The 15285-nt window shown below is 34.3% G+C and overlaps 1 protein-coding gene across 1 annotated transcript in view; it reads right to left on the bottom strand.

Annotated features, from left to right (window-relative positions):
- The window catches only part of Samsn1 (SAM domain, SH3 domain and nuclear localization signals 1), a 148417-nt gene that overhangs the window by 92076 nt on the left and 41056 nt on the right, over positions 1–15285 (bottom strand). Inside the window, exons 7-8 of the mRNA XM_048345791.1 lie at positions 6610–6736; positions 5558–5910 (exon numbers count right to left, since the gene is read on the bottom strand). Coding sequence (XP_048201748.1) covers positions 5558–5910; positions 6610–6736 — 480 coding nt within the window. The remainder of the gene's footprint in view (positions 1–5557; positions 5911–6609; positions 6737–15285) is intronic.

Below are 15285 nucleotides of genomic sequence, written 5' to 3'. Positions count from 1 at the left end.
AAAAATAACTGGAACAAGTTGCGGTCCTTAAGATGTGACCTGTGGTAAACTACTTCCTCCAAGTAGGATTCATTTTTCATAGCTCTTTCAGGTCTAAATTTGTTCAATTTTTACCAAGCCATCAGAAGAGTAAACCATTAATTAGTGCAGAGGCTTCACAATCCAGTCACCTAGAAATACCTTCACAAGTACTGAAGAGGTATGTCTTAATAATCTTCTAGGTGTTTCTCATTCCAATCAAGTTTACAATCAAGATTAAGCATCCCATTTGTCAGGTAAATCCATCTAGTAACAATGTGTCATGTTGATTAAAGGGTCAGACAAGGATGGTTGATACTAGTACAGGCTGCCTAAAGGTAGAGAATGGAAAGACAGGAAAGCAGACAGCCAGAGATTTACTATGGACTCATCACCTCTTTTTCATAGAGCACTGATTTCATTTGGCAGTATTAAAACTTTTATACCATTTATGAAGGAGGCTGTGTACACCAACAATACATATATTAATAATTAGTACCTACTGTTCCCCCTCTACACTAAAAGATTAATTGTAAAATCTTTCACTCCTTTATTTCTTGGATGCATTATCACATATTCTGTTTCTCCCATTGAAATAGTTGCACAATTTTTCCATTACCCTCACTTTTCTTTTGGCACCATTTTCATGAGTTCATATGTTATTCCTACAAGATTTTTTCTCTTCTTAGATATTCTAAGGAACAATCCTGTTTACTCTGCTAATTTGCAATACAGTATTTAAACTTTGCTCATTTTCTTTTGATTTCTGTCATGTAATTCTGTTTGTCTGGTTTTTTTTTTTACTTATGCTTTATTTGAATTTTCCCTATTTTTAATATTAGGAATTTGTCTTTGCTGGTTCCTGAAAGAGAAGAGCTTCTGTGATCAGCAGATTTTAAACATTTCACAGCAGTGTAATAGAACTGATTCCAGAACATTTTAGACATTTAAGGGTAGTACTGGATATATGCTTTTTTTTTTCATGTGTAGATCATTTCTACTTCTTTGTTAGTTTTGGGAACTGGACTCAGGGCCTGAGCACTGTCCCTGGCTTCTTTTTGCTCAAGGCTAACACTCTACCTTTTGAGGCACAGGGCCATTTCTGGCTTTTTCTGTTTATATGGTACTATGGATTGAACCCAGGGCTTTGTTCATGCTAGGCAAGCACTCTACCACTAAGCCACATTACCAGCCCTCATTTCTACTTCTTAATGATATAAAAAGGATTTGTCTACAGCTCATGAATGTAAAGAATTTCTCTCAGATTTTCAAAAACATGCTTGCTATTACCATAATGTTAAAGGTAGATCTCATTTACTTTGCTCCGTAGATTTTTCCTATCATTATTTCCTACCAAGACTTTAGCTCACTTTCTTCTATTTTTCTCTTTTGGTTGAGATACTTCAAGCTCTTATCATGAAGAGCTATATAAGTATCCTTCACTCTTCTGGTAAACTGATTCTAAATACATAACTTCAAGTATTATTTTGGATTACTGCACTGTTACCTTTCTTAAGATGCATCTGAAGTCCCCTCTCAAAGCCACTCTTCTCAGACATTGGATGGAAGCTGTGTCCCTAGTTTTCTCATATTCAGTACGCACTTTCAAAAGTCAGATCATGTATGTCTCTAACTTTATACCCAGTCACAAATCTTTACATGATTCCCATAATCACATTTATCATGATTCTTCTGATCCTGAAGATAAGCACCTAAACTATTCATTAAACATCTATGTGTTTCTCTTCTCCTGTTGACTTTCATGAAGAGACCTTCAAAAAAACTGTATCTCAATTGTAAAATAGATATTTTCTTTCCAATCTTTCCACCTGATTCTGGATACTTTGATTTGCTCATAAATGCTACTGATTATTGACTAATCTTAACTATTTTATTTAATCTTCCTAATTGCCCTGCCTAATTGTAAATATTAAAAATCTTGCTGTTAAAAAGGTGTTTTGCCAAAGGTTTGCAAACAGTCACTTGGAGAAACAGGGGTGCTTAAGGCCTGAACCACTCTACAGAAATGAAATTAGTAGTAAAGAAGGTAATAGTTGGCTTAGTTTCATTGTGATGACCATTTCAGACTAGATTTATTTATCAGAACCAACCTAGAGAGTACAAGCCTATGGGGCTTGGTAGGGTCAGACTTTCTATGACTGCAAGACAAGTAGGTTTCAGGAGATCTCTAAACTCTGTTGTGGTAGTGGAGTCACTCAAATCTACTCCTCCAAGGCTTTTAGGTGTCCAGAAATGTCTGTTGTCTTTGTAGAGTTGATTCCTTTCCCATGAAGTATGGCTAAAGCCCAGCTCTGAGAATGATAAAACACTCTTCTAAAAAAAAAAGTCATACTTTTACCCTTTAAAATTACTCCAATGTCACCTCTGACTGTCTGTCATTAATTGTAACACTCATTTCAGAAGCACATCTTTTCCCTCACTGCTATCTGCCTTCTGTACTTTCAATACAATGGAAGTTAAATAACCCAAATAATAACTCTGCAATTATGACAGAAAAAATACCAGCTATGCTCAAATGAAACTGGATAGCTTTCACGTGCTATTATTATAGAATAGACGTGTTGAATATAAAAATAATAATTTGCAGTCATCTAACTTCTTTCACTTCAGTGTCTCAAATCCCTGAGTGCAGGTGGTCTCATTAAGTTTACCAAACCAATTTAAGTCTAACATGCTCTTGAACTCTCTCTCCAAATCCATCGAGGCCTTTCTGTCACAAATGCTGAACATTACCATTTGAAATTCTGAGCATTCTGCAGATGTGTTTGACCTTCTTTCAGATAAAACTTGCTTAATCATTTAGTAATGTACTAAAATAGGCAAGACTATCTCAATAAAAAAAGACAAAGGTATTTTATACTGTATTGCCTAAATCCATATACGTAGATTCACAAGCATTTAGACACACATGTTGAAAGATTATACATGCTGCTGGTTTAAATGGCATGAGTACATGCCTTATAGCCATTTTGCTATAAGGGTAGGAAAATGAGAAGAAATGCCATATTGAGTTCTAAGAGACAAAGTTTATTGCATGTTAAAACATCTGCTTACTACTTATTTGTACATTATGTATTTTTTAAAATACTGAGGTTTGAACTCAGGACCCTTACTAGTCAGGTGATCTATCACCTGAGCCAATACTCCAGCTCATTTAGTTTATATTCCTATTATGGTCTCATTTCTGTCCATGCTGGCCTGAAAGCACATACCAATGTTTCCTGCATAGCTGAGATCCCACATGTGCTCCACCATTAAATGGCCTAAATTTCCACTCATTTAGGCAGTAGATGCTACACAAATATTTATTACCTTACCATGTAGGGACTATGGAAGTTTCAAATATAAATTACTTTAATGAAGTTAATAAATGTCTAATATATGTATATATGTATATACATATATATATATAACTATTCTGACTTGGCATACTATAGATGTCAATTTGTGTTTGAGGAATATATAATGAAAGAATGACACAATCAAATAATGTAGAAATTCAGGCCACAGTTCAAGAAGATTAATGAACACAGTGTTTGATTTTTGCCTAAGAAATAAAGGAATGACTTGCAGTGGCAACAAATAAGAGAATATTGTGGCAGGAAGAAGTGTTACACAAACACAAAGATACAGAGGTGGAAAGGTTCAAGACAGCTTTTAGGAGTACCGAAAGAGTTTATTCGGTAGTCCAGCATGGGCAAACTCTAGGGGACTGAATAAAAAGTCAGATTGAGTTCAGACTATAGAAATCTAGGAATGTCATGTTAAAAAGTCCAGATTTTATTTTTGAAGGATTCTCTGAATATGTCTGTTGAAATTTTCATTTGCTAGCTTTGCAGCTTGCCATGGCTCCAACATTTTTGATACTGAGTCTACAGCCTCAGGTCTTGGGAAATAACCAGATACTCTGAGGAGAAGCCTGCTACCTCACCTACCTCGAAGAGAACTAAGGAAGAGGAAGAGAGAATCATAAAAATGAGTAGCATAGGCAAGTATAATTAGGTCAGGAATATCACAAGTAATAGCTATTAACACACCTATAATATTTAACATACTCTAATCATAATTATAATCATGACTTTACTATAGTCTTCAATGTCTTAATACAAATTCTCTTTGTAAGCTCCATGAGGGCGTATGCTTCTTCAGACACATTCACCCCACAAATATAGCCTCTATCTAAGAAGTGATCCTGAGAGGCAAATGGCATTCAGTAGATGTCCTGGATATACAAAGTTGTTCCTTTCATTTACCACAAATAGGAACAAACATTATCTGTGAGGAAACTAGGTACAGCACATGCCCTAAGGAACTTAGAATCAAATTGGAAAGAGTTCAGCACTCCTAAGACCCAGAGGATTAAATATTCGATTTTGTCTTCTCAGACACCTCATGAGTTTAATATTATTACTTTTATGTTACAAGTAAGAAAGTCAAGAACAGAATGACATGGATCAAGATATATTGTACTCATAAACTTCTTTGTTAAATGGCAACTCCTTTGCACAACTACTTAATAATCATTAAAATGGAAAAAAGAAAATTTAAATTAAGTTGTTTGAATACATTTCATAATCTAAAATAAGTACTGACGACAGAATACAAATCAAATTGTCCACCTTCCAAATTTATACTCTTTCCTAATATAACATATAGTTTAGTATACGGAAAACACTATGATACATTAGCTAAAATTAAGTGATCAGTAGCCCAAGACTAAGTAAGTTCCAGAGTTTGGCTCTACTTCTCTTTATCTGTCTGACATTGCAATGTTTTGTTGTGTGTGTGTGTGTGTGTGTGTGTGTGTGTGTGTGTGTTTAACATATTTGTGACTTGGTGAAACAAGAAGGTAAATAAAATCCTTAACTTAAAACTTTGTTGTGAGAGTTAACTGAATGATGCCTGTAAAGTGCTTCGGAGAACGGCATACCCAGAAAAAAGAAAAAACACTTACTAAAATTAGCTAATATTTGTTAATATACTTTTTATATGTTAGCAACATTCACACTCTCTAGTACATATTTTCTTGGCCCAATGGAGCATCCAACATTTCTGTTCAACTGACTAAAAAGAAATTTCTGGGGGAAAATTCTGCCCCGTGTGTATCTGTATATAAAGGAACCCATGTAATATGAACGTGGGAAAAATCCACAAGAGCTGCTCTGTGTTTTGGCTTTTGTTTTTGCCAGTCCTGGGGCTTGGACTCAGGACCTGAGCACTGTTCCTGACTTCTTTTTGCTCAAGGCTAGCACTCTGCCACTTGAGCCACAGCGCCCCTTCTGGCTTTTTCTATATATGTGACGCTGAGGAGAACCCAGGGCTTCATGTATAGGAGGCAAGCACTCTACCACTAGGCCATATTCCCAGCCCTGCTCTGTGTTTTAAACACAAATCTAGCCCTAGTAATTTTCCTGAAACTGATAAATGTGACCGATTAGCACATTGGTCATCTGCTTCTTTTCCTGCTGGTATAACCACACATGTTAAGATAATGCATTTTTATAATTTGAAGACTTACCCATGAGTGTAAGAGATCCATATCGGTATGAGAGGACTTGAGATGATGTGAGTGGTGAATACAAGAGAAGCACTCATTCCAGGGGCCGACTCTGCTGATTTGGAAGTCCACAAATGTCCAGGGAGGGTTTTCTGGGCAAGGCTTCCAGCTTTTCCACATCAGACCTTTGTCTTCATAAGGATATACTACATCTTCAAAGTGGTACTCATTCAAAGTTCTGGATCTTCGCAAGTACATGGAAGGCAACTCTAATCTAGCATCCATTTCTTCCTTCTTCCTAGCGCTCACATGATTAGCTTTCATTTCTTGGAATTTGGTAAATTTCATACAGGGAACTGATATGCCATTGTCATCTTTGGAGAAAGAATGAAATATAAGTTAACATTTAAGACTTTAAGTCTTAAATTAAGTCTTTAATAATTCTGCACATGGAGACATGTAAATTCCATTTGTATAGTACAAAAGAATACTACAAGGAAAAGTTGGCAGTCCTTCAATTTCACAAAATAATTTGCAATATATTTTAAGTAAATTCATTTGTCATATGAAATGTTTTTGCTAAAGTAAGATTTACATGATTTTTTTGAAACAGTATTTTTTTGAGATACAGCAACTGAACTGAAATGAATAAAAGGCCTATGACGCCAGCATACTGGAAAACACTGGAGAAAAAACACATATATTTAAAATTCCCCACAAGCTATAAATATAGCACAGTAATCTTCTATTCCAAAATACTTTTCAATTTCAATATCTTATGTGAAAGATAGCATCATAAGAAGCAAATTACATTATTTTTGTTATTTAAAGAAACTATACGTTAAGACATTTCTATTTAATATCACTCGTGGATTTTTCACTCAGTGGGAAACTGATCCTAAAGAGAGTTCCATCAGAAATAGGATTGGGATATGTATTTTCAAATAACAAGAAGTAACAATGTTTAAAGTTTAATGGTTCTTTTAAGTCCTTATCAAAATGAACTTCATTAATATGGGTTGTTAGCAGTTCTCCTTTAAAGTTCTTTAATAACTGACAGATCTCTTACTCACTGTTGTTTATTAAGGTTGGTTTCACCTCGTCCAGGCTCTGCATCCTAGCTTTCTTGGTCCACATCAATTTCTGCAGCCGTTTTAACGTCCCTGTTGATCCCAGTGGGTCATTGCCTGATCTTATGCCCTAGCACAAACACCAATCAAGATCAAGATAAATTATTCTTCATGAAAGATTAATATTAAATATGTTCAAACTGTAAATATGGGGAGATTAATAAGGGAGCCTTAAAATGTGAAACTCTGTTTAAGCAATAGCATTAAGCAACTACTTGAAAGCACAATATACCTGAGGGATTCAGGATCACAAAATGTATTCTAATTAGTTAATCATGCTAAATCAGTGTAGATTTTGCCACGTGTTATTCAGCAAAAGGGAGTGATCAGAGCTGTCTCTACCAAACTGACTCCTGTCTGATATCAAAGGAACAAGATCTGCAGTGTAGCACAGATGGAAGAACAGGAAAAAAGTTGCTGTTCACAGCTGTTGAGAGGGGCTGGGGATATGGCCTAGTGGCAAGAGTGCCTGCCTCGTATCCATGAAGCCCTGGGTTCGATTCCCCAGCACCACATATATAGAAAATGGCCAGAAGTGGCACTATGGCTCAAGAGGCAGAGTGCTAGCCTTGAACAAAAAGAAGCCAGGGACAGTGCTCAGGCCCTGAGTCCAATCCCCAGGACTGGCAAAAAATAAAAAACAACTGTTGAGAGGATGCAAAGAACCAGGTGCACCTGCTTGTATCAGAAAGGGTAGAATTTGAGTTCTCTCCATTCTCCTTTTGGAAATCGGTGATTTCACGTATCATGTATATTCAAGTAATCGAATTTGCATTTTAATGTTGAAGCATTTATATTTTTCTTTCATTATTGTAATCACATATGTAAATATAAAATAGCAATACATATAACCTTATATCTAGTTAAGACATTTATATTATTTACCAGTAAGTATTAAATTTATCATGTAAAGTATTACACTGCAAATATTCTAAATCTAAATCCATACAGTACATATGCATACACACATATATGTTTGGGAAGTGTATATGTATATATGTATATGTATATGTACAGAAAGTGAATGATTTCAATTTCTCATTAATGTGTGAATGAGACATAGGGTTTTTTTGGTATGTGTAAGTTTTATTATAGTCTTGGGACTATAGTCCAATCATGACCTATTCTATGTGGAGCATGAGATAACTGGGTCCAATTCAGAATCAGTCATTGGCTTTTGTAAGCTCACCATATGCCAGGCACTGAGCTTGGCCCTCCTATTTCAGCATAAGAATAGACAATGCCCAATTTTACAAACTAAAAACTTCCTTTTTGCTTCTTTTCCTCATAACAGCTCTTTAATATTCTCTTATTTGAGTGTTTTTCCAATGAATACATTTTGAGTCCAAATCTTTCTTTCTTTCTTTCATGCTAGTAACTAGGGCTTGAACTCAGGGCCTCATGATCTTGTTTAACGCTTTTTTTTTTTTAGCTCAAGTCTGTTGCTCTACCATTTGAGCCACAGCTTCATTTCCTAAATCTTTATTTACAAAACTTAAGCAGAGAGACAGAGAGAGAGGGACAGAGAGAGAGGGACAGAGAGAGAGGGACAGAGAGAGAGAGAGAGAGAAAGAGAGTATACCTGTATGCCTAGCATTAGTGGTAAGTAAGTTGATACAATTTTTTTTTTTTTTTTTTTTTTTTTTTTGCCAGTCCAGGGCTTGGACTCAGGGCCTGAGCACTGTCCCTGGCTACTTTTTGCTCAAGGCTAGCACTGTGCCACTTGAGCCACAGCGCCTCTTCTGGCTGTTTTCTATATATGTGGTGCTGGGGAAATGAACCCAGGGTTTCATGTATAGCAGGCGAGCACTCTTGCCACTAGGCCATATTCCCAGCCCAAGTTGATATAATTTTGAGACATAGTTTTAATAACACTTTCTTTGAGAGCAACTGTGAGCCCAAGGAATTATTTGGAGGTAAAGACAATCTGGCCGGCAAACATTTGTAATCTTTATAACCAGATTTTATTTTGGGTCTTTAAGAATAAACAATCAATATAAAGCTGATATTCAGCTTCTGCCAAATGGCTCCAAGCACTTTATACAGGCTATACCTGTTTCTATTAAATAAGTGCAAAAATGTATAATACCATTAATCTTTCAAAGCAAGGTTGTGACAGATATAATCACAAATACCAAAATACGCAAAATATCCTGTCTCTTTTCCTAAATATGTTTACTCGAAAATAATTTCTATTGCTGGACACTTTTTGTGCTATTTTCCTTCTTCCTGGAAGGTTTCTACTCTTAATGTGTATGGTTTTCTGATACAGAAATTTGAAAGCAAAATAGTCTCTTGTTAATTTCTTCATATACTACAATGCTCTTTGAAGGCTCTTTGATGGTTATTTTTTATATCTTTACTCATTAAAATTAACTTGGAGATATTTGACACAAATCAACTGAATTTACTTTGTATTTAGTTTCCTATACTCAGTCTAGCGCATGGCTTAATCAATGATTTTTTAATGGAAATGCAATCCTGATTTATACATAGGATTCTTATCTATTAAATAGAATCCGTAAGTATTTTTTTTAAATTCTAGATTGGTTCCTTTCAGAACAACCTCCATTTTTTGCCACCATGTAGCCTATACCTTCCTGAATTCATATTACATAAAAACATAATGTTATTGGAGATATTATATAATATTAGTGTTTTAATAATAATAATAGTTATAATTAGGTTCCTATTATTTTAAGAGATATAAAATCATGACCACTATTAAAAAGAATCCTTTAGAATGCTTTCAAAATATTGACCCTTTTTTTACTTTGGTCTCATAATCTATTACCATTATATTTGTACTGAATATGATTAAAATTTATAACAATGTGACTTTTATTTCTATATATGTCCTAAAAACATTACCTTCAACTAAACTGAGTGTCCAACTAAACTTTTACTGAGCTATAAGTTAAGTTTTATCCCAGTATTTTGGCAATCAAGTAGTTGAGTTCACTGCTTTCAAGGAATCCACTTTATGGAAGATATTAATACCTGAGAAGGCTATAAACAAGACAGAAATAAGAAAGTTTGAGAGCAGAAATATTTTGTTGAAAATTACAAAGATGATTAGACGAGAATAAACAAGTGGTGCTTATTATTTTGGACTGGGTGTGTAGGTAAGACTTCACTAAAAATACTAAAATAGGACTGCATGATAATAAAGAAAGTAATATGAAGTTTTGAAGGTGATCTTGGATTCAACAGATATCAAGATATAAATACATAGGGAATCGATATACATATATACGGAATATGTGTATTGAAGTTTATCTGTCAAATTTTATACAGGCAAAACTACAAATAGTTACACATATATAATGTATATAACTACATATATATGTGATTCTACATTTACACATACATAAAGGTATGTGTTTGTGGTGTGCATGTATGTTGGCAGAGTATTGCCTTTTAATTTTATCCCTTCCATTATATTCTACAGACTTACATTTGCAGAAACTAGATCTAGTCACCTGTTTAATGCAAGTTATTTTTTTCACTTATAATGAAAATAAAGGTAGAAAGTAATACAAGAGGTTTTTTTTTTCTTTATTGGTAATACAAGAGTTTGAACAATGTTAAAATAAGCCCTGTTGTTTCTTTTGTTCTTAATATCTGATTTAGAAAAAATTCCTTTTTAGTGTCATCTTTAAAAGGTATTAAAGAATCTTATTAAACTCAAATCTACTTTACATAATTTCTTCAACAAGGTGAGGAGTGGGGTTTTAAAATTCATATTTTGGCTTACTTTTGAAGAAAGCTATAATTAAAATTCTGAAGTAAAATTCAAAGTAGTCTTTTGTATTTTGTATTTCTCTGGATTTAAATTCTTATGACTAAGCTTAAATGAAACCATAGAGCTTCAATAATTATTGTCGTGTCACAATATATTGTGAGGGGCTGAGGATATGGCCTAGTGGCAAGAGTGCTTGCCTCCTATACATGAGGCCCTGGGTTCAATTCCCCAGCACCACATATACAGAAAATGGCCAGGGGTGGTGCTGTGGCTCAAGTGGCAGAGTGCTAGCCTTGTGCAAAAAGAAGCCAGGGACAGTGCTCAGGCCCTGAGTCCAAGCCTCAGGACTGGCAAAAAAAAAAAAAAAAAAGCACAATATATTAAGTGAAAATCAACATGTAAATGTATAAAAAGACTGTAAATTCCAAAATTTTCAATTTATTGTAAATGCCTTTTTTGTGCCTGGCCTGGTGGCTCATGCCCTATAGTCCTGTCTACTGAGGAGGCTGAGATACAAGGATTATGGTTCAAAGCCAGCCCTGACAGGAAAGTCATGTGAGACTTATCGTCAATTAACTACAAACCAGAAGTGGCACTATAGCCCAATGCGGCCGAGAGCTAGCCTTGAGCAAAAGCACTCATGAACAGAGCCCATGCCCTGAATTCAAGCCCCACAGCTGACTTAATAATAATAATAATAATAGAAATAAATGACTTTTTCCTAGTTTGTCGATTCTTTATTTCTATGTTTTCTAGCACTAAAATATATTCCTTTTTAAATTGGGAGAAATTTTGTAATAATCTGTCTCTGCAGGAAAGAAGGAATTCAGGTTTTGAGAATGTTTGAAAATTGATTCCTAGAGACTGGATACAAAGAGAAAATTAATTTCATGAAATAAAAATGAAGCTTTTAATTATATATTATTAACCCCCAAATTGATATCCCCACACATTTTCATACAAGATGACTAGTTTCTTTTACAACCAAAAATATAAAAAGATTATTTCTGAGCTCAGAATGATCAACAAACATATAGTAGCTAAATAGACAGTAATGAAATAAATAGGATTAAACATTGGCAACAATCAGAACAAACAAATGAAACTAAGCACATTTCACATTTTATTGCAAATTTTATAATATATAGTTTAGTGACAGAAACAGAAATTAAACTAAGACTCAATCAGCTCTAAAATAGGGTGAGGCAAAATAAAAACATCTATTAAAAATATAAAGTAACTGAATAAACCAAATAATGAAATAAAAATATATTCTTCAGTAAAGCACAGAGAATATTTTTGTGCATTCAACACACTGTTACTTATCAAACAAAAAGAAAGTGGGGGATATTTTGTCAACCTGTGATGCCCATTGCTCAGTACCAATGCTAGGAGAAACAGTTATCAGTTACTGAGCCAATCCCTCCATTGGAAGATGAGCTTGGAGTTTCAGTAAAACTCTACACACCTCAATACAGATATTTAAACTGCATGTGGAGAAGGACAATGAGTTTTACAGGAGATGTATGAATAATAATCAATGTGGAGGTTTTGTTTACCGAAAAGAATATCATATCAAGGAGCAATATGTTTGGCTGGAAGATTAGCAGGCATTTGTAGAGCTAACTACAATAATTTGCAATCTCTAATATCTGTAAACGCAATGTGTAAACCCAAGTCACACACTCAAGTCCTAACTAAGGCTTTCAGTTTTTCTCCTTCCTCTAAAGATATTTTTTAAGAAGTATAATCCTGTTCTTATTATAAGGAGCTTTCTGGGAATGCAAGGAAAGGAATTTTTCAGAAGCTCCACAGGCCCTATCTTCTATGGCATAAAAAATTCACAACTTCCTGAATATATCTTCATACTTCTATATGAACATTGTATGAACAGTGCCAATGCTGTTCTTTGCTCATTGGGTGATAAGGGAGTCAGCTGTTTAAAATGATGGTGATGCCAAGCCAAATAAAAGCTTCAAGGACTAATCAATTTAGAGGTGCAAATGAGGGTCATGCTAGATTAAGGGGGAAAGCCAGAAAGCACCATCTTGCTTCCTATGTATTATCCCCTGTTCTGAAATTTTGAAGAAGTTTATAGTACTCTTCATAAGAGTCTCTCTCTTTTTAAGTGTACTCCCTATATAAGAAAAAAAAATGTCAGAGTAGAAAATTTTAGGAGCTAATTCATAAGTGAAACAATTTTTAGCACATATAGGGTTTCTAAAAGGAAGAAACATACACAGGAATTTACATAAGGCACCAGAAACACAGTCTTTAATAATCACCCCTTTTCTAAGTAACTGTCCTTTCTGTTTTCATGCTCACTAGCTGTGTGAACAAGCCATTTCCTTCCTCTACACTTCAGCTCCTTCAGCTCTAAAGTCAGAAGTTCAATCAGGGAAATCCATTGCTCTTCAATGAAGGTGAGTGTGAGACTAAATAAATATCTCCTGTTACTACAAATTCTTGGACCTTAGAAAAGTAACAAGCAATATGCATTACTAACAAGTGAATGAACTACTATCAGTCACAGATTATTAAAGCTTGAAGACAATTTTTCTAGTGTAGTATCTTACTTAAGCGATAAGGAAACAGAGACACAGAAATGTGAATTTAGTGGTCAAAGAATACAGCCAGTAGTATGGCCCATTAATTCACTTTTTTGTATCTACTTCTAGTTAATATATTTCTTAGATCTTCCAAGTTGATAGCTTTATATTAATCTGGAAGTCCTTTTGATACTCATTGAGATTCATCTGTTTTTTCACAGTTTGTGATGCTTAGCTAGCTATTAAAAACTCTAGAGGCAAGGGAAATAGCAAGGGCAGAACGCAATTATTTTTCACAGAGCATAAGTAATATTTAAATCGTACCTTTTTATTGCCTCTTCATATCTAGTACAGCTATCATATCTTGGACAAAACAGTAATGGTAGAGAATAAAATTGTTACAGAAATTCAGGTGTTAATAATAGATTGATTCTTTGATAAGAGGAGTATGAATAAAGATATTTTGAGGCTATCATAGTCATTCCTATACAAAGAAACATGATTATTCAGGGTATTTATTGGCACAAAATCTGCAAGTCTGTATTACAGTGTCATTTTGGGGAACAATAATCAAATACATTATATAATTTAGTCTGCAGTGTTCTTGCAAACCCGTCTGGGACAAGCACTATAAATAGGATATACAGTTTATTCAAGTCCATCATCTGTGGTTCTTGCCAATGTGGATGATAGCACAGGAAATTTGCCAGGCCTGCGAAAACATGTCCTTTCCGTGAACCTCTATCTAGCAATAGCTCCATAGGGAAAGAAAGGTTGTTTGATGCTATCTGAGGATATTAATATCATAAGGGAGAATTTTCTCACAAAGACTTCATTCTGATGTTTGTAGAATTTCCCTATCTCAAGAAAAGATACTAAATTTTAGAGAGAACTTTTCAAATAGCATCCTTCTTAGAAGGAAATGTTTCATGTGTTTTTTGTTAGGACAGAAAAAAAATGTCAATAAAGAAAAGAGTTATTTTAATGTTATCTAGAAACATTTCCTAAGTGAAAGCTGTAAACAAGTGTAATAAAAAGTACATGAAGCAGTGTTCATTAAAATGAAGAGAAAGATGAAATTCCCACCTAAGTAGAAGGATCTTGGGAAAAAGTTCTCATCATTTCATTTCCAAGAAATGTAACTTTTTTTTTATTGTCAAAGTGATGTGCGGAGGGGTAACTATTTCATATGTAAGGCAGTGGGTTAATTTCTTATCAAACTTTTTACCTCCTCCCCCATTTTTCTTCCTCCTCCCCCTCAACTTCCTTCTCCTCCTCCTCAACTTCCTCCGTCTCCCATAAGTTGTACAGTTGGATTACAGAATACAGTTTTGCAAGTATTGCTGTTGCATTGGTTCATCTTTTACCCTTTGTCTCTCCATTCTGATGTTTTCCTTCCCCTCCCTAGTTCCAATAAACATATATACAATACCCAAGATGCCAAAATCGGTAACAGTGACATCAGGGTAGAACCCTGGAGAAAAATAAAAAGACAAAGAAAATGGCAAAATTTCATATAGTACATTGAAAATAACGACAATCATAAATCACTTATTTCCATAACTGGGAGTTCATTTTCTTTAGCTTCATCTTATATATTCATATGTAGTAGCTATTGAGCTATTTTGATCTTCTGCTAGGACTATCCTAGACATGGACATGGAAAAAAACCAAAACTCAAGCTTTGGAGAAAGTAGGATTCCAGGGAACATTCCTGAATATAATATATGCTGGATATGACAAGCCTACAGCTAGCATTATACTTATGGTGAAAAGTTAAAGCCATTTCCTTTAAAATCAGGAGCAAGACAAGGATGTCCTCTAAGTATAACTTTTGAGAAGGAGACAGACACTAAAGTTCAGAAATCACCCTTAGAAAAGGAAAAAGAGGCAGCAGTGTCAACAATTTCATATATATATTGCATACATATATTTCATATATACATATATACACATATGTATATATGTGTGCATGTAAAATTAAAAGGTTATATAAGCTGAAATAATTTTGTTGTATTTTAAATAACTAAAGCATAAAAATTTTAAGGTTTTACTAGAGATGAAGTCCTTCAATGAAACTAAAAGGTATTTAAGGAAAGGAGTCTATCACTGTTCATTGGACCACTTCAGGAAACAGTATTCATATGCTTTTTATTTAGTATTTATAATAAAATAGAGTACTAATTGACAAATAAGGAAACTTAAGCCCAAAGTTGAAGCAAAAAATATAAAGTCAAACCTTTGGCTTATATACAGATAGAGCAAACTGGGTTACAGTAACATTTAAATCTAAGCAGACATTTTCACTTATAGCGCCTAAGTTAT

The sequence above is a fragment of the Perognathus longimembris genome, chromosome 5, assembly GCF_023159225.1.
Source record: "Perognathus longimembris pacificus isolate PPM17 chromosome 5, ASM2315922v1, whole genome shotgun sequence".
Taxonomy (NCBI): Eukaryota; Metazoa; Chordata; class Mammalia; order Rodentia; family Heteromyidae; genus Perognathus; species Perognathus longimembris.
Note: the sequence above shows the minus strand (reverse complement) of the source record. Positions and strands in the feature narration are given on the sequence as shown.